This window comes from Rhinolophus sinicus, linkage group LG04, assembly GCF_036562045.2.
Source record: "Rhinolophus sinicus isolate RSC01 linkage group LG04, ASM3656204v1, whole genome shotgun sequence".
NCBI lineage: Eukaryota > Metazoa > Chordata > Mammalia > Chiroptera > Rhinolophidae > Rhinolophus > Rhinolophus sinicus.
The window spans coordinates 52181065-52202283 of NC_133754.1; the positions used below are offsets into that span (position 1 = coordinate 52181065).

At 38.5% G+C, this 21219-nt stretch overlaps 1 protein-coding gene across 4 annotated transcripts in view; it reads left to right on the top strand.

Annotated features, from left to right (window-relative positions):
- MYO16 (myosin XVI) overlaps positions 1 to 21219 on the top strand; it is a 542975-nt gene that overhangs the window by 457249 nt on the left and 64507 nt on the right. For all 4 annotated transcript variants that reach the window (XM_074329517.1, XM_074329516.1, XM_019731063.2 and 1 more), the window contains 3 exons: positions 3660 to 3756; positions 8772 to 9018; positions 10876 to 11147. In XM_074329517.1, the coding sequence (XP_074185618.1) occupies positions 3660 to 3756; positions 8772 to 9018; positions 10876 to 11147 (616 nt within the window). The remainder of the gene's footprint in view (positions 1 to 3659; positions 3757 to 8771; positions 9019 to 10875; positions 11148 to 21219) is intronic.

Sequence of the window (21219 nt, forward strand, 5' to 3'; positions counted from 1 at the left end):
CAAAAACTCACTAGGAGCTTTGGGAACTGGCCTGTCCTTCTGACTGCCACCATTACATGTGTCTACTTGTCTAGCATTCCACCTTCCCTGTCACATGCCCTGTGCCTCATGTGCCCACCCTGCTCTTTCCTTGTCATTATCCCAATGAACTTCATTTTTCTGTCTCCAAGTCTGGCCTTACATGTACGTCTGCCGTGAGAAACACTCATACAACTTCTTAACTACCCACTCTCAGGTCCTATGGAATCTCTAATATATCATGAGAAAAATCCACTTCATCTTCCATATTTACTCCCCTTCTAATTTAGCCTCCATATATGAACTAAAAATGGGCTATTTCCTGGAAATACTCTCTTATAAGTTTTCACTTTTTCTCACTTTCTTTTTTTCAATAGAGGAGAGGGGTCAGCTGAATCATTGCTCCTAAACCTTATGTCTTATGTCTATACCATGTCTGGACCATTTTTACTCCACTTTTCTTTTTTCTTTTATTTCCACCACTTACCTACTTCCCTGACTTACTTCCAGCTTGCTGAATGACTTCATGGTCTGGCTTATGTTTTCATTGTCCATCATACCTTATTTTCCACCTTGAAGACATTATCATCCATCTCATGACTCATACCATGTCTTCACAGTTCCTCATATTCTGTTTCTAACCTGAATCTACCCTCCCACATCTCTGCCATTTGTAAGATCAAGGATATATCTTCATATTCTTTAAGAGATATAAATACATATGTATAATGACAAATATGAATGCAATATAATAAGAGAAATAAAGAATCATTCATAGGGTGCTCCGGGAACACAAATGAAAGTCATCAAAGCCTGACAGTAAGCGGAGAAATGGGTATCAAAACTCTAATAATAGAGGTGGGGTTTGATTTCAGTTGTAAAGGATTAAGAAGTGCTGGCCAACCAACAAGCAACTGTGGTAGAATCTTTCAAACACAAATTGTTGATTACATTATATTGTCCCTCCTCACCAACCAACTACCTCCCAAAGCCAAGGTCAATAGTCCATTCTCCAGACAGTTTTTAAAAGGAACTTCATAGATTTCAAATATAATTTCAAAAATTATTTTTATAAAATTTAGATCTGATCCTCTTTAAGTCTGCCAGTTTAACTATATTGCTTACAGTTAAATGTCCATGTGTTTTTCTGGAATGCTCTTCACTATGTGGCCACCAGTTACATGTGCAGCCTCTTCCCTCATTACTCTTCACACAGCTATATCCCGAGATGGTTTCTTCTCTTTGCTCCTTGCCTTTCACACGCTAGTTTTTCTGTCCTAAACTCAACTTTTCTTAGAATCCCTAGACACTTTGGAAAATTCCTGCTTATCATTCAAGACTAAGTAGCTTAGTCTTGATCACATCTCCCTCTCTGATGTTCCTTGCAGATAACGCTGATATTGCACTCAGCATGTATTCTTGCTGAATTTGCTCACTGCTGATTTTTCCCAGTAAACTATGAGCTCCTCGAGGAGAGGGACCGCCATTGTATCTCTACAATCTAGCACAATTCTCATGATAAATCTACTGTGGTTTTTTTTTAATGTCTCTTAGAAATTTCACTATAAGAAAACTTAGTCATCCATCCAACTCTCTTCCTGCCCAGGGTCTCCATTTATGTAAGTGGGTAGAACTAGGATCCAGTTCTCTTATTTCCATCCCATCAGTCTTTTCCCATGTTGTGCTACTTCCATACGTTGCTTCCCCTAATGATCATTATTGATTCCACCTATTGTGGAGTATTGTTGGCTATCACTCTTTTACAGTTTCATTTTGGAATCCAGGTTTGCATGAATTTTGCCTTTATGATTTAGTTTCCCACAATGAGTAACATACCACAGTCGGTGATGAACAGAAAGATGACATGCTCCCTCCTTCCCGGTGCCTGTCTCACAGATTTGTTCCGCAGTGCTCACAGACAGTACCAACTGTTCTTCCTGTTGACTGCCAAAATAAGTCAACAGTCGGGAAGGAAAAAAAAAAAAAAAAAAGACTGTGAATTATGGAAAATAACTAGGGAGAATGGCAATACAATGGGGAAAAAAGTAACAACTCTCTCTAGCCACCCACCCAGACAACTGTCTCAAATTTCAGCCAAGTAAAAGAAAACTAAATGAAAACCATCTAGTCAACCAGAGGCCTCTGAAACAGGACAGTAGTTGAGAGCTTTCACCATTGATCTAACTAACTAGCCTGACTGTCATAGTGCAAGATTCAGGTCCCAATCTCTTGCAAAACTGGGAGTTTCATTTGGACAACAGATCGTGGCTAACGGGAGAGTTAGCTGGAAAGGTGGGAAGTGACAAATATGTTTGGAGTAAACTCAGTTTCCATATAAAAAGGTTCATAAACTGCTTCTGGCCAAGCACTCTAAAGACAAGTCTGACCTATAAACCTTTCCAGTACCTAATGGTCTGTAGATACATGCAAGCTTCGGGTGTCATTTTGATGTATGACATAAGCTGTTCGGTGTTATCATTTTAATGTCCCCAGCTCATGCTTGGGAGCACACATGTTCATCTTGCTCTTATTTTAACGGTGTTTTGTCTCCAGTTCTGAGAACGTGATTATGAACATATCACAAAGTTTGCCTAAGCAGTGTTTCTTCTTTACCTAACAGAATATCACCTCCAAGCTTCCAAAGCACGTCGTGTATTTACCAGGCTTTTCTGCAGTTATTTATGTCTGCTTCCCCTAAGAGACTGTGAGCACTTACATTGTGAAGGGCATTCCTGACACCTACCACAGTTCTGTGAACTCTTAGAAAATAAGCACAATACACAAGAAAATTATTTTTTAAATGCATGGATGTGGCTTATTGTTATGTGTTTTTAAGAATTTTCTTTGGCAGCTGTCTTCATCAATAGCAGCAGGTTTGGACTAGCTTGCATACCACCAGCACTTTTCATAGAAACTAACTTGGTGACATGCTGAAATTTCTTTTTAAAAATTCTAGAGAAGAATGTCCATTGTATACAACTGTTTATGCAAGCATCTAGAAGATTATTGCTCATACATGGCTTTGTTGAGACTTTTTACTTTGGTGCTGCAGTTCTATAATTGCAGTTGTAGACATTCAATAACCTACAGTACAGTAGAAAAAATAATTGAAATGAAACAATTTTGTGTGTCTGCATTATTTTGTTTGTTTGTTTCAGGGGTACAAAGCAACGTAATTGTTAGACATTTGCACCCCCCACAAAGTGTTTTGTGTTGGTTTTTTTGTTTGTTCTCCTTTTTGTGGACCCAACCACCCTACAGAAAAGGATCACAGAAGAAAGGTAGGGGTCTGGCTCTGGAGTGTGCGAGTTTCATTTATGGAGATGGTTTTCTCTTCTGATAAAGGGTCAGTCAGTGTTTTGCACTGCATGGTGTGACCACAACTGTAGTGCGTGGACATTTGCAGACATTGGTGACAATGTATACACACAACAAACATACTTGTTTATTAGCACAAAACCTTTGGGATTGTGATTAAATATAATAGTGTTAAAAATAGGAAGGAAGATATACTGGAATAAATTTCGTTAGCTTTGTTTCCTCTAATTGTCTTCTGGAAAATTCTCTCTCCTGATGGTTTCCCCATCATCCTTTTTGGCATCTTCATGCCATTAAATATTTCCCTGATGTTTGCATTTTAGATGGGAACCCAAAAAGTGTTTCTAAAATACTGGCATGTCACCCAGCTCAACGATTTGTGCCTACAGCTGCAGAGAAAGGTCATCACCTGCCAAAAAGGTAACTCACTAACGTTTCTTAACTTTTTTGAGTTGTGAAATGCAAAATCATTGAATGCACTCCAAGTTTAAATGTCAGTGGGATCTACATTACAGTGGACCACTCCATCCATTCCATGACACACACCACCTTTGGGGAAAGGGTTTTCAGGAGTTCAGGAAGCACTATGGCTTAGTTTGCTCTTCACCTGTCTCTAAGTCAGTGTATGCAGACACTGCTCATGCTTTATTTGGTAGTCATTCTATCTGAAATTCTTACCTAAGTCACAATTTGGAATGGGGTTGTTCCTATCCTATGATTTATACATCCTCTACCTCACAAATATTCATAGTTGTTGACCCTGACAAAAAGAGTGTACCTTTGAACCTACTATGGGGGGGAAAAACCATGTGGCACTTAGGTCCCTCTACAGAGCCAGGTTCCTAGGCCAGTTCAGTCAGCACCACTGGTATGCTCGAGTTTGGAGGACCAGAACAGCCAATTAGCCAAACCACATTTTATGGAATTCTGTGTATGCCATGGGAAAATCCTTGACTTTATTTTCCTTTGGGAGTGATAATACTATTTGGATAGCAGATAGCATTTTCTTTTATTTTCACTTTGAGAGAGATTCTACTTCAAATAGTTTTCTCCGGTCAAAACCCAAGTAACCATCCAAAATGGGTACATAATGTGAACATAAAAATCGTAACTATGCCTCATCTGTAACACATAATAGATTTTTAATGTTTAATGTGCTTAATAATTTAATTATGTATATCATAAATATATACTTTTTAAAAGAAAAGTAAGGGAGAAATTCATTTGTATGCTACTTTTTGGTAGAACTTGTCATGAGATTAGCTCTCTGATATATTTGAAACTGTTCAAAACAAGCAAAGCACCTCATAGGATGCAGAAATTGGTTTTATTCTGTTCAAACCTCTGTCCATTTCAGCCTCTGTGGGACTCGTCCAGGCACGCCCCTCATGAAATCTCCAATGTCCCACCGTTTTCTGATGATAAGAAGTTCTGCTACACTCTTGTCCCTCATACACTCTCATTCAGAATTTAGCTAGCCCAGCCCAAGTAATGCTCAAAATTCAGAATCTCATTCCAAGTATGAATATCCCTCTTGGCAGTCCCAGACCCCACAGGTGGCCACTGGGTATGGTCCTCATCCCTGCCCACTCAGGTGTGTGCAGACACTCTGGGGAGGGAAAAGTGAGAGGACAGGGCAGCTCCTGTCTGACCAGCACCCGTGGGTGCTCTGGCGGAGCAAACAGGTGTTCAGTGATCTTCAAACATGTAGGTGCATTTCAGGGCTCATCTGTACTACCCACCTGAGAACTGGAAAGACCTCTCTTTTGATGGTTACTTATAATCCGCCTTCAGCCCCTTGGCACCCGTGGACACTCCCTGACCAGGCTTAGGTGCTCTCTAAGAAGAAGTCTCTTTAAATGAGTCTAAGCAGGCATCTCTGTCTTGAAAACCATGCCTGGTGCCCGAGAAACGCCCTCTGGGACCCTGACAGGTGCAGCTTCTCCCAGCAGAGCCGCCCTGCATTTAGTACCTGGTAGCAACCTCTGGGACAGCATCAGCCTTCTCAGACCTCACAGCCCACCATGTCCACTCAGTTTGGGTAGTCTCCTGAAGCCACCTTCACCAGCCTGGAAGTTGGGGATGGTGACGGGGAGCCTTAGGTGAAAGAGAAGACCCACCTTCAATTCTCAGCAATTCTTGCTTCTCTGTGGGTAATGATAATCTGACCCACTTAACTTTATCCTGCACAGTGTAGAGAGAGGCTGGGGTCACAGGTCTGTTTGGGACTATGCCTTTGCAATCCCTCTGTATGATCAGCCCTGACACACCACCGTGTGATCATAGCATCTGCAGCCTCAGTACCACCTGGGAGATGTCAGGAATGCAGAGTCTCAGGATCCACCCCAGGCCTCCTGACTCAGAATCTCCGTTTGCAGCCTTAGCTGAAACTGGATGGGAAGAGTCTCATTTACAAGACTAGTGTTCTAACCACCTAGCTATGGAGCCAACCGAGAATCTCATTGAACATCATATTATATATACATAGAATGGGGCATCAAATTCTCCTGGAAATGTTCCTTAAATATAATTAGAAGAAGGTGTACCCTGTCTTCCATCAGGGGTGCTCACTGGAGGTCTCTCTTCTATTTAGTTATAAAGATTAAGTTGCTGTGCCCTCCTAACCTGAAACAGAAGAAATGAGCAGAACTCTAGTGATCTCTTCATCTCTAAAGTTAAAAATTTAGAATGATCTAAAAAATGGCATTAAGATAAAAACCATAATTTCCTATTACATAAATGAAATAATGGATGTAAAAGCATTTTTTAAATGATAGGCTCTTAAATGCAAAGCATTATTGATTTTTTTTTTATCTCTTGGAACGGTTCCTTCAATACTTTTTGCTAGTATGAAATTTACTCAGAATTTATATAATCTGGAGTCATTTCCAGTTTTTCAAGAGTTCTCATTTTTCTTTGTAAATGTGGAGGGAAGAAAGCTGTCACTTTTAGCCTTAAATTTTATCATTTTTCTCTCAGAGTATTCCTAATAGAAATTTCTCTCTGACTATGTATGTTCATTTTGTCCTGGATGAAACTTAAAATTTGAATGCTGTGTTATAAAAGCAGTCTTTTCAAATTGGCAGAAAGAGAACAAGTATCAATATATATTTGTGGCAAATTTGTTTTTATTAGTTATCCTTTATCAAAGATAAGAATTTTTAGCAACTGGTTTTGAAGAATTTGAAAAGGCTGCTAGTATGAAATGTAAGAAAATGGAGTCCCCTGGATACAGGACAATAGGTTTCTGGGTGAATGTGAACTCAGAGAAGAGCCCTGCTGTCATCGGTGGTCACAGGAAGTCTGGCATGTCCACATAATCTTCCCTTTATTCCAAGAAATTAAAAATCTTGAATATACCCTCACCTTCATCCTTCTAAAAGTCAATGATTCAGTTTTTTTTTAACATAACAAAAATGAGCAAATGAACAGACCAATTTGAATTCTGCGTCTGTCTCTCCCAGTGTGCCCGTCACATGGTGAATGCTTCTGCATTTTATTCCACATTTTATCTTCCTGGAAGTCTGGTTGTACTTTTTACTGTTTAAATTTTTCCCTTTAGATTAGTTCAGCATGACTGTTTTACAGGGAACTCAATACCACTGCATTCCAAAGTAACTAAACATTTAGTATTGCCATCTGAGAAAAAAAAAAAAAAAAAAAAAGCCTTAAGCATTTTAGATGCCTGCGTACGGCTTTCTTCTAAAGACATAATTGTGGAAAGTTGTGTTCAGCTTTCTACCTTCTGATCACGTAAAGTGAATATCATAGATAACCCACACATTTGTTTTTCCATAGCCATGGACTATTTTAAGGGACTCAATGTTTTACAGGCTTTTTTCCTCCCCTACAGACAAGAATAAAGTGTCTTTGCTACACACATTGGTTTTCCATAGATCTTCTTATAATCTGAACAATTCCTTCAAATCTTAGAAACTGAGAATCAGAATGTACAGCATCCTCGAGTCAAAAGGCCCAAATGGGGTTTCTCTACCTGCACTTGTCCACAGCATCCATGAGCAGGGCCATTTTGCTCTTTTGAACATGCTCGGGGACTAGAAGCAAAATCCCTTTCTCACGAGACAGCCTGATCCATTTACTCATTGTTAGAACGTTCTTTCTTTAGTGGTTACCAGAGGGTAAGGGTGGGTGCAGGGGAGGTAGAAGAGAGTAAAGGGAGTCAAATATATGGTGACGTAAGGAGATTTGACTTTGGGTGGTGAACACACAACACAATATACAGATGATGTAGTACAGAATTGTACACTTAAAACCGATATAATTTTATCAACCAATGTCACCCTAATAAATTTAATTTTTTAAAAAAGTAAGTTCTTCTTCACACTGATCGCAAACATGCTACCCTATGACATCCCCCCTGGTGGTCTGTTGTCTGCAGAGCTACAGAGCGCATCTATGTGTTTGAAGGCTAAGGGAATGACATTGGCCTGATAAGCACAGAGACTTGAATCTGTGTCTACCATTCACTGGTTGTGTTTACTTGGAGGAAGATACATTTAACTCAGAATAGGAATTTCCTAAAACATTCTAATCTCATATTAAAAAAGGGATACCTAAATTTCGCAATGATACCACTAAAGGCAAAAATCCTTAACCTGAAAGAGATCATCAAAATATTTTTATAGTAAGACTTATAGACTATAATAAGGCTTCACCAAGCTTATCTTTCTTTGTGTATAAAATGGAGATAATGGTATACAAATCATCACAGAGTTTGGGCACTAAGTGATGGAGTAGAATGCCTAACACATGGAAGTGCCTTTAAATGGGGGTCATTATTTTTATTTTCAAGTCTTACATATGTACTGATATATTAGCAATTTCAAAGTGTGTTCACTCACTTATTTCCACACCAATTCTTACACGTTCTTCTAGCCCTGCTTCCTCAGAGAGCAGGAAGGATGTCCTATGTTTCTACACTCTCTCTTCTCAGAGTTTTATATGCAGTGTTAGTTCTTCTAGGAGTTAAATCACAATCCTATTAACAATATGTGCATGATGTTTTCAAAGACTAATTCCAGGAGCCTCAGATATTTTGTTATAACATGATATGAGGAAAGATAATCAGTGCATCCCAGAATGGTCCAGTTGGAGCCACACCCCCAGTTCTCTGGGGTTTAGCTCTAGTTCTCTCCCACTGACTTTAGTTTAGTCTGTCAATGTCCAGCCTCTCTTACCAAAAGAAGTGTGGATGCCTTATTATTATATTACCTGTGCTTCTGGTGTTATCATTGCTCAATTTAGATATCCTTTTTAATACAAGATTAGAATGTGTTAGTACATTCTTATTCTGAGTTACATATTTTATTTTGTAGCTACACAGACAAATGTATTGTGACTTTTGTTTGTGTGTGTCTGGGTTTTTTGCTTTTGCTCCTCTCACTGATCCATGATTGTGTTCTTTTACATGGAAGTTATAAGAGGATTTCTAGCACGCCAGCACTTGCTTCAGAAAAGAAGTATCAGACAGCAAGAGGTCACATCCATCAACAGCTTTCTTCAGATAACAGAGGACATGGGGCTGAAGACCTATGATGCCCTGGTCATTCAGAATGCTTCAGACATTGCCAGAGAAAATGACCGGCTCCGGAACGAAATGAATTCTACTTACCATAAAGAGAAGTTGGAGGCCAGGAGCAAGCAAGAGGAAGGAACCAAAAGGTAAAGGCAGATAGTATACAACTTTGATTACCTGTGTAATTGATCCAGAAAGTTCCCATAGCCCTTAATGCAAAGTTCAATCAAATATGACAGTAGTTACGGCAGCAGGCATGTGTGCATGGTTTACTTGAAACCTCCTAGCAATCTAAAAGGATGCTTTTCTTGTGCTTTCTTTTCATGAAATAAATGCTATATGTGTTAGTTTAGTCATATGAAATAATTATTGCTACAGTGCTTGAGTCATTCACCACCTCAAGCACAACCTTAAGGCATCTAATATTTGTCTTAGCTGCGTTCTTGACATCTTTCTACAAATGTCATGTGTATAAGGCTGACTCATAGAAACTTCTGGAAATCTGACCAAAAAAATGGAGAAGCCACTCTGAAAACATAAAAGTAGTGAAATGGTGTATAGATATTTCCCTTTCGTAAACTGTCACATTTTCTTTGCCAATAAGGAAAGCTTTGGGAAAAGCCTCTTATTTTAAAGTTCACTTTGGGTGATCTTGAAATAGAAACATGGGGGCAACCTGGTCCTTCTCCACTGAATCACTCTTGCCTCTCTGTGAATGATGAGGACACCTGTGATTCACAGTACTCCTTCCTGAGAGGGGAGGGACCTGGGTACCTTGAATCCTAATTTACTGTCAGGGAGATGTTTGCTTTTTCATAGGAACTTGGTGATATCTAGTTGTTTCTCACTGAAAATGACCCCTTCGCCTTGACTGCCTATGTCAAATGATTTTTTATTAAAGTGGCAATGGTGATGTGTCTCTTGCTAATTAGCTTCAAATATCTCCGTGATTAAATACTGAAAAAAATCCCTTTATATGGAAAACTGTAATTAAACATTACAGGGAAAACAAATTATCCACTGAGTGCCATGCTTTCATCTTCAGCTAGTTCATTTTCTACATGGGTGTCTGGCTCTGCCTTGCGGTAGATCTCAGCCCTGTTGGTGCTCTGCCACACAAAGATATAATTATAAAAATAAATGCTCAGAGAATCCTTGTAAAATAAATGCATTGGCATCTCGCTAGTGCATGATTACACTGACATGTGAAACCAGAAGGATTTTTTTTTAAACCAGATAACTATTAATTTTATGATTTCAAGAATAATATTTGTTATTTTCTCGGCTGGAGCTAAACAGCCACCCCAATTTCTCAATTTGATGTTGTGTTCATTTGCCTGATATAAAATTAAGTGAAGAAGTATTTGTCTGTTTACTTATTGAATACCAGCAGTTCACTTGGCATTGGACAACCAGATGGAGTAACAGAAGAAAAATAATAATTCTGCACATAATTAAATAATTGCCGATGGAATGTAAATGGAAAGGGGAAAGGAGAGATAAAAAGAGAGAGAGAAAATGTAAATCTTTGATAGTTTTAAGTACATACTGTTTTGCAAGGGGAAGTGATGATGAACTCCCAGCATTTAATGCATCAGTAACTCTCGATTAAGATGGATTCTCCAGAAATTATCATTCAGATTGAAATTCTGGTTTTTTATTTGCTTAATAATCAGAGTGTGAAAAATTCATTCAGCAAATGCCTGATAGAAAATGTGGTACTCCTTAAGAAATGTTGCATTTGTGTGAGATATTTTTTTCAGTAATAATGATGAATCTCCAATGTGCTCATTTATCATAAAGCAGGGGCTGGAAGGATGGGGTGGCTTTCTCTAGATATGCTGGTTACCAGAGTGCCACACACGCATCCTTCAGCCTCAGCAGGGAAGGCTGTTTACCAAAACTCCGTGATTATGTCTGCTTGAGCAGGTCCATTGTTACCATCTGAATAATGCATCTGGGCCTCTCTGGTGGGGTGCTGTTTGTGTTTTGTTCCCCTGAAGAGCTGAAGACAAGGGTGGACCCAGGCATTTCCACTGTAGCTCCACCCCAGGCCCTGTGGCTATAGACAGCCTGGTCCAGTCCCTGGCTTCCCCGTCTACCCGGTCTCCTTCTCTGCACTCCGTGTTCAGCCTGGATGACAGTAGTGGCCTCCCATCACCACGGAAACAGCCTCCGCCCAAGCCAAAGAGGGACCCCACCACGCGGCTGAGCGCCTCCTATGAGGCTGTGAGCGCCTGCCTGTGGACCGCAGCCAAGGAATCATCGACTGAAGGTTAGCCACAGGGAAGGAGGAAACCAGCTTGTTGGGTTATTGATGCACTGACTTCCGGTTTTTGAGTGCCCCGTGGTGGTATTGCTGCCCTAATATATTTTTAATAGGAATAAATCCAATTGTTGGCTTGCCAGCAGCTCTTCAATCATTAAATATAAATAATATTTATTCAAATCTCTAAGCCTCTTAGGAAAAAGCTACTTATATATCATTTCCTTAACCGCCACTTCCACATTCATTGAGGAGCCTCAGACCAGAGCAATTCAGAAAGTTGGTCACTAGTCCATGTAAATTTTCACTAACTAAAATGCTAAAAAAAAAATCATCAGTCTCCCTTATTATCACAATCTAATTAAAAATTAAGCCTGTTTTATTATGCATTAAGTAAAACGATTCACACAAATGAGAGTCATGACATGGCAAAATTCAGTTAGTGAAACTTTTGGGACTAGACAACAAGTTTCTGCATCTGTGGTCTAGAATTATTTATGCAAAAAAGGGGAAAATCACAGTTTATTCTCAGTCAGATCTCTCATAGATTGGTTCATGAGACTATTGCTTAATTATTAACATTTAGAATTGTGAAAACTGGAGGAAGTACTTCTTTGCAGAACATTTACTAATTTCACAGATTTTTATGTATCACCTACTGAAAATTAGGCTTTGTTCTAGGCCAGGGGGGTACACAATAAATGAAATAAATAAAACTACCTTTCCTCATGGAGTTTACATTCTAGTAGAGGAAGACATGATAAACAAGTAAATGTACTAAGTATCTTAGAAGATGTTGCTTCAGAGAAAAATAAGTATGGTAAGAGGTGGCAGTGTAGAGTGGGGGTGGTTCAAATTCTAAATAAAATGCCTGCGTAGATTTCACTAGAAAATATTATCTGAACATAAGATGGATCACAATTCCTTCAAGAAATAAATGAACCAGAACAACATGGGGAAGCCATAAGCTCATTTTTGGGAGGAGATGGCTGACACCAAGGAGAAGGTGAGAAGTCCATAGGCTGGAAGCCTGGAACAATGAGTATGCCCTAATTATTTTCAAAGATGCTTTTTGTTGGTTTCTTTATGAAAGAATCGATTTTTAGGAGAATTTTTGGTTTAAAAAAATGCTGCTGTTGTAATGTATGAGTCATGTTACAATAATACTTAGATGGAGACGTAGGTGAAATTTATAACTTAGGGGAGAAGAGTCCAAGTATTTCTTTTTAGCATCATGGGAATAAGGAGAACAACTGAAGATGGAAAAAGATATTAAGAAAATCATCTAGAGGGTGTCTTCAGGTGCATATAGATGTGAACATAGATATAAAACTGGAACAGAACCTCCAAAGAAACAAGATGTTCTCCCAATGTACACAACTAGACGAGCCTTATAGTTTAAACAAATCTTAAAGACATTTCCTGAGAAAATAGAATAAATCACATTTTCACCATCATTACTTTTAGACCTCTATACTGGATTTCTGGTACAGAACTCAAGAAGGCATGATTGAAATAAGAAGAAAGATTGTTTAGGGCATATTGGAAGAGGAGGGATAGTGTCTAACAGGCTAAGACTAATGAGATGGGGGGACGTGAAGTAAAGACTCAGAATAGCATCAGAAATTGACAAAAACAATACCAAACAAAATTGAAAATTGCAGTGTGTATAAGATAAAGCCCCATCCAAATTTGATCAAGGCAAACAAGCTCTATACTTTTGACTAAGTAGACCTCAGAATAGCCTGTGAAGTCTAACAACAATTTCCATTTTTGTGCATATTAGAAGACCAGCTGCCCTGGAGTTGAGATTTTGGAATAGTCTGATGCCAAGAAGTCACACCATTGTGAAAGGAGACAAAAACAAAGTATTGGGATAAAGTTGAGCTCTCTTATATGCGCAGCAAGAAAAGTATCAATAAGTTATTTAAAAAAAACATATAAAATAAAATAACAGGAAAAAGATTAATGAAGAAAAAGCAAGAAAGACCACAGCTATAAAATTCTGAAACTCCTTACTACTGTGGGAAATCACAAGGCTCTCAAGACTTGCTGTTTAAAATACGTGGTGTGATTCACTAGATTTGCAAGATTTTTATATAAAATTTAAGTCCTTGGAAATTAAATTCAGCTCACATACGATTAAGGTCCATGTAGGTGTCTCCCCCACAGATAACAGCCCAGTGAACTCACACTTTGGAGGCCAGTCCGTAAATCAGTTCCTTTTTTATTATCTACGTTATTTATTCTTACAATTCATGATTCCGAATCCGGATGACTTGGCCATCACCACCATATCTCCTACGGCTGCTGATGAATTCCTGCATTTCAGAAGGTGCTTTAAATGTATCTTTAAAAATATTAACCTCTTTGATTGGCTCGGGCAGGTGTGCTGGTTAGTTTTTGTAGCATTAGGAGTTAGGGGCCAGTCTCCGAGGGGCTTAGTCACTCAGGCTGTCAGGGCTCTGGATTTCTAATCTACAGTCGCAAAATGGCTATACTCTTTGTGATAAACCAACCGTAAGCAGTGGCTCTGGTCCCGTGTATGCCAATATGACAGGAACTGGAGATGTCCAATGGAGTAGCCACTAGTAATGTGGCTATTTAAATTTAAAGTGATTAAAATTAATAAAATTTAAAATTCAGTGCCTCAGTCATCAGTCACATTCTAAATAGTCAACAGCCACAGGTATGGAATCTCCAATCATCACAGGAAGTTCTATCAGACAGCACTGATTCTCAGAGCTTCATGTTTTTACCACAAGGGCAATACAGTAAGTCCTCACTTAATGTTGTCCATAAATTCTGTGACTTTCAATAAAAGAACGTAGAATGAAACCAGTTTTACCTCATGCTAATTGACATAAACAAGAGATAAGTTCCTGTGGCATCGCCTCAACATTGTACCGAAGCAGGTTGTATGAAATGACGTTAGTCGAGGACCTGCTGTACTTTTTTGCACCTAGTTAGATGCCACAAAATTATCTATTTCTGGAAAATTTAGGAAGAAAATTTGGTCACTATTTACAATGCTCTGAACCCGGTTTCAGAAGAACAAGAACCACAATTGAGGTCAGTTTATTATCTGAGCCATTCCTTTTGGAATATTAAAGAATAAGTTCAAGTTACTTTCTTTTACAAATAAAGTTGCTAATCAATTCAGAAGGTTATAGAGGGAAAGATATGATTGGAGAATGAAGGCCAAGAATCTTAGAGAAATCAGTTATTAGGTCACATTAAAATCTTAATCTTTGTGGCTAGTCCTGTTCTTATTAACACATGCCTTTCCTATAGGTTCTTTTGCAATAAACATATGGTAATAAAGAGGTAGGATAGAGGATTCTTTTTTTTTTTACTACTGTGTTTCCCCGAAAATAAGACCTAGCCGGACCATCAGCTCTAAAGCGTATTTTGGAGCAAAGATTAACATAAGACCCGGTCTTATTTTAATATAATATAAGACCAGGTATAATTAATATAATATAATATAATATAATATAATATAATATAATATAATATAATATAATATAATATAATATAATATAATATAATATAATATACCAGGTCTTATATAAGACCGGGTATAATATAATATAATACCGGGTCTTATATTAATTTTTGCTCCAAAAGACACATTAAAGCTGATGGCCCAGCTAGGTCTTATTTTCAGGAAAATATGGTACCTTTGTGCCTGAAAAGTTTGAAACACTTTTATGGGCAAGTAAATGTTAACACTTGTTTACGATCTATTAACAAACCAACTATTTGAAAGTACTGTTTTTAAAAATCTGGGGTTTTTCTTTGCAAACAGTAACGAGGAAAGGAAGAATAGGGGCCTGCCTTCACTTTCTCTTTGCTAGGGAACTCCCAGCTCCAGTGCCCTTCCCCAGCGTTGATTCTGTAAACCCAACTTGCAGGCTTTCTCCCAAAGACAGTGATAACTGGATCGCGAAATGGCAAAAGACAGGTTTTTGTGGGGCAACTGTAGCCTCCACCATTGTACTCTCTGTGATGTGACGTCCATAGTCACCCTCCCTTCAGACTTCAGCAGCCCATTCCGTATAAATACCACCTTCAGGAATCCATTTTTTAAATTGCTGTGCAACTCCATTCTCAACACAACACAGTTTATAGTATGTATAGATACAGGGAGGGTTCAGCCATGTGGCTGAATTTGGAAATAACGTTGTTTCCTTTCTTTTTTCTGTCTTATTGATGTCTTTATTCTAGACAGCACTTGGCACATAGTAGGCACTCAATAAATACTTATCAAAGAAATAAGTGTCATAGAAACATATTTCTCCGTAGTGTTTTCATTGAAGCAGAATTAGCTTCCTATCAGTAAGTCAAAATGAGCACAATTTGGCAAGGTTCAAAATGTACCCTTGAAACTTGTCAGACTTGGTTTGACAACATTATTTTTTTAATTAAGGTTTATTTGGGTGACAATTGTTAGTAAAATTACATTGGTTTCAGGTGTACAATTCTGTAATACATCATCTATATATCACATTGTGTGTTCACAACATATTATTAAGCAGAAGCCCCTTTATAATTTTTTTCTATTACCTCAAATTTGACAGAAATTAGGTCTTCCATATAGACTTTCCTGAGGATGTGTTACTGGACGTAATAAGAGAACATGATTGCATGACACATTTGTGCATTCAATACGTATCAATTTAGTGCATTCCGTGAGCTTGGCTCCTCCCTGAGGGCCTTGGAGTCCAGTGGGGGAGATAATTGGGCAAACAAATTATGAGATAAGCAGAGTAATAGCTGAGAACAGGATGGTGTGGAACACAGAGCAAGAGGGGCTAATCCTTGCTGGGAAGTGAGGAATAGTCTAGAAGGACATTTAACAGCCATTACGCATGTAGAGTGCAGTCCAATGGATAAAGAAGGGATGAGAACAAAGGTAATGGGCTCCTCTCCCCAAAAAGCTGTATAACCAAGTTACAATATATCATATCTCAGTAGAAGATATATCCCTTTTTGTCCAATTTGTAGCTAGATGTAAATTGATAACTATACTTACTCATGTATGCAGCAGGCCACCAGCCAGCTAGCCGCCATTTATTTAGGAATCCTTTGTGTCCTGTGCTAGGCACTCAGTTTGCTCTAAAACTAGGCAAAATCACACCGTAAGAACTGGAGTGCAATGGATACGTACACATATATACTTTTTTTTTTTTCCTGAACAAGCTTCCATTCCTTTTTTCTCATAGATTATGTAGGTATCTTGTTCTCAATGAGAATGGGACCAAATAACTCATGTCCTGGAGCACATGATAACTTCAAAGTCACCCGACATGCCTTAGCAACAAAGTCAATGGGGAAGTATTTTGTACAAGAAAATGTTTATCTCCTAACAGAACTTGAAGTAACACAAGTCCCTAGATCATTGCATAGTAGCTCAGGTAAGAGTCAAGTCTATAAAATGGTGAGACAGCTTGAGAATGTGGGGCTTAATCCTTAAGTTACCATTAGGACACCAAGACTTGTCCTAAAGATGATCTGTGACCATGAAATGTCTACCTGACCCCATCTCACTGACATTGTCAAGTAATCGCCAGATTTTTACCCACAAATCTTAGGACTAAATTCTTAATGTAAATTTATTTTCAATAACCCTTAAATCCATATTTTCAAATGAACTATTAGCAAGCACTTGTGTGGACCCACACACAAGCACAAAGAAATAGCCACAAAAACAAATTATACTTTAATTCTGTAGCTCTGATGTTTTAATTTTAGTTTATGAAGAATGAAGCTTTCCAGTTCCTACCCCCAAAGGTTATAATTTAGTGATTAAGGAATACGGCAGGATCTGTGCTGTCTACATTCTCAATAAAGCATCCTGGCTGATTTGATATTGCTGAACCCCAGACCACACTGAAAGGAACCGTGTTCTATCATTCACGATTAATTCTAGTTGTATAGTAATAAGATAATGATGAGAATAGTTAACATGTATTGAGTGTTTATTATGTGTCGGGTATTATGCTAAGTATCTTCAATCTTAGAACTATTCAACGGAATGAGATATTATCATGACCCCTCTAGAGATGAGGACACTGAGTCAGTGATCAATGGTGTAACCTGTCCCATGTCACTTATTCAAGGCAGTCAGATTCTAGAGGCCAATCACTCAAATGCCTCCAAACAAAATCTGCTACTTTTATTTATACTAGTTTAATACAAAAAAAAAAAAACCACAAAAATACTTTTCTCTGCTTCTAAAGCAAATTGTAAGGGACTATCATATCTTTCATCTACTGTTGCTTAACCTCTCATCCCAAACTTGATTTAAATAAAATACAATCATTTTATTACTATCTCTCAGGTTCTGGGTGTCAGCTGGATTCATATGAGTGATTCTTATTCAAGCTCCTTCATGAAGTTTCAGGTGGTGACTGGAATCATGTGAAAGCTGGTCACTCACACACCCGGTGCCCCAGATTTCTGAGAACTGGGACTGCTTGGGGGTCTCTCCACATAATTTGTGCAACATGGCAGCTTCAGGGTAGTTGTACTTCTTCCATGGAGAATCAATGCATCAAAGGCACATTCTCCAGGAAAGAGAGCACCAGGCAGATGCTACATTACCTTTTATGAGCCAGCCTTTGATATCATTCAGCATCACTTCTACCACATTCCATCTATCAGGCAGGCAGTCCCAAAGATGCATCCAGGTTAAGGAAGGAGAAATAGATTCCAGCTTTCAATATGACTGGAAACACTATTGTGGCCAATTCTTGGAAAAATCAAATTGCCTGAGTCCACCTTCTAGACAAAACAATGCACATCCCTCCCATATACAAGATACACTCATCCCTCCCCCAAACTCCCCCAAAGCCTCATTCCATCAACACGTCAAGGTCAGGTGCAAGACCCAGATTTCATCATCTAAATCAGATCCAGGTATTCTGGATGCTCAGGTAAGCTCCTTAGGTGGACAGCTACTCCAGTATTCTCCCTATCTATCTGAAGACAAGTTACCTATTCTCCATACAGCCAACATACACTGAAAGGACAGGTGCAGGATGCTCCTGGTCAGAAAGGGGGGAGTTGGGAGGCACACAGCAGGCACTTGCACAGAGCAGTTCTGACCAACAGAGGTGCACATGTTGCCTGTGCCTTGATTAGGATTTAGTCCTGGTGCCTGGAAATGATTTCACATGGCTCTTAGATCCATGCTCTGGACTCTTGGCTCACCTTTACGTTATAATTCCTAATCCACAAGAGGTGACATGTTTGAGGCTATTAATTCTCTCAGCTTGCTTCCTGCTCATAAAATGTTGAAGCACCAGAGCCTCTTCATTCTGTATTGACTCTGCTCCTTTCAGTGCAAGCTGATTCAATTCCTTTAAAAGCTTTGTGAGTTTCCTGTGAATCAGTTGAAATCTACTCCATTATTCAAAAGCCACATCCACAAATTTCTTTGAGATAATCTCTACTTTGGGCTGTCTGCAAGATTTCTGTGCAGCAATCCTCTTATTATTCTTAGAAGTCCTGTGGTTTTGCTTCTTTGAAAAAAATCTATGAAGCATCACCTTACATCTTTCTGAGATCTTAATAAAAGCTTTCATACTCATGATCTTGACTTCATCTTTAGATCCTATTTTCCTGAAAATGCCCCAGATTTCATCTCTGTTTGAAAGTTACTTCTTAACTTCAGAATTGTTTGCCATCAAGACAGCCTGGCAGTGAGAAACGGTTTAATTTTCCAACCCAGAAAATCCAGGCTCCTTTATAGTTAATAGTTATTTCTTCAGCTTATCTCTTTACTCTCACATTTTACCATAGACAGCTATAAGAATCCAGGAAGTAGACTTTACATTCTGCCTGAAAAATCTCCTTAGCTAGGTCATCAGTTCCATATATGTGTTTTTTTGTTTTTCTGTTTTTTGTTTTTCCACATTGCTGCAGGTGACAGTGTTGCTAGTCTTTCCACAGTAGCATAAGAAGGGTCATGTTTCCTCCAGCTTCCAGCATCTTCCTCACTTTCCTTTAAGCCTCACCAAGAGCTTTCTTGATCACGCTTCTGCTAACATTTTCTTCAAGACTCCTCCAATTTCCCAAAGCTACTGCCTGTCTTTTAAAGTTTTATTTTTTAATGGTTTTTATGGTACATCCAGATACCGATATCTGTATTAATGGTCTACTGCTATGTAACAAAGCTCTCCAAAATTTAGTGGCTTAAAATATCCTTATCGCTCTCTTAGGTTCTAGTAGTTGACTGGGCTCAGCTAAGCCGATGTCTCACAGGCTCTCTCACAGCTGTAGTAAGCATCTGGGGCTGGAATCATCCAGACACGGTTCATTACATTTCTGAGGGCTGGGCTAAGGAAACCCAGACAGCTGAGAGCTGAAGCAGTGGGGTCCTCCAGCATCGCTCTTACCTTCATGTGGCCTCTCCACATGTTCTCCACAGCATGGGTGCTTCAGGGTAAACAGTCTTCTCACATAGAGATCAGGGCTGCCAAAACATGTGCCCCAAGAGGTCAAGAGCCAGGCAGAAGATGTACTGCCTATGATCCAGCCACAGAAGACAAGCAGTGTCTCCTTCCCCATATTTTATTCACCAAGGTCCTCCCTGTGTCAAGGTTCTAGACGAGCATGTGGGACTGAAAATATTGTTGAAGCCAGTTTTGGAAAATACAGTCTGCCACAAATCCCTTAGATTATTCAAATCTTCAGAACAACTCTATAACACTAATGTTAAAATTTTGTTTGGTTCATTAACTTTCTAGGAGAAGCTTACGAGCTGCTATGATTTAGCACAATGAAAGCCTTTAGAATAATGCTTATTAATTAGAGAATTGTGCATTTTGATATTTTCTGCTTTTAAAAGTTGGCTGTTTGTGGAACCCTGTATAATGCTGGCTTACAAAGATGCCCATTGAGTTAGAAAATTAACTCTGTTCTTTTCCATTCTCATTTGGATGTCTTCCATTTGTTTCATGTTTATAATGTGCCAGAATCTGAGCTAACACTTTGCATACAATATCTATTTTATGCCTTTGAGATTATTACTGATATTTTATGTGTGACTATACTGAAGCTTAGAGAAATTTTCCCAGGACCTCTTTTAAAATTACAATTTGTACCACTGCCCGCCCCCCCCACCCCACCCCCCCACATACACACATACAATTTTGTGACCCCTTGTCATGGCCTGCTGTTTCTCATCCTCATAGCATATATCATGTCCTAACATGCTATAGAATTTACTCATTTGTTTAATTTACCTTTGTTTTTATTGTCTGACACCTCCCACTAGGAAAGAGGAAGGTAGGGAACATATTTTCTGTGTTCACTAATGTGTTTCATTAAGTACTGGTTGAATGCATGACTGAATGAATGCATGAATGGACGGTCGTGCTGAGATTTGAATCCTGATCTGACTCCAAAGCCTTAATTTTAACCATTATACTTTATCTCCCCAAAACTGGGAGCAGAGACTGCTGTCACGTGCAGTCATAGTGAGAGAAAAATCTGGCTGCCTTAAACAACTCAGGAACTCAACTCAATTAGATGTGCTTATATCGATAATTCCAACAGATTAGTAAAATACCAAATTAGTAAAATAGTTCAAGATTTTTGAGGTTTTGATACGTCAGTAAAACTTTATGCAATTTCCTAAAATTAACATCTCAGTTTTCAGAGAAATTATGTTTAATTTAAAAACTTACACTTTATAGTAAAAATATCTTAGCAAAATAAGTCTTGGAATTTTTTTAACTTAAACTTCATTAAATGTTTTAAAGTCATATCTAAATAGTTTTCTGGCTTTTTCAACATTAGTTCTTACTGATAATGTCATGCACATTTGTTTTTCTAAGTATCTCCCCATTTTTCAACTTAAGAAGTTTCCACTTTAAAAGTTCTTGGTGAAATGTTATAGTCTTTTACCCTGTTAAATGTGTGTTTCTGTTATGTATTCAAATACACTGATTAATCGTAAAACCCTTGGCATCATTTTAATAACAATTTTTTAAAGAAATAATCATCTCTCTATGCATGTAGGTGTTTTGTTCATTTTATACCATTTCAATAATCAAGCTTACTCATTTCC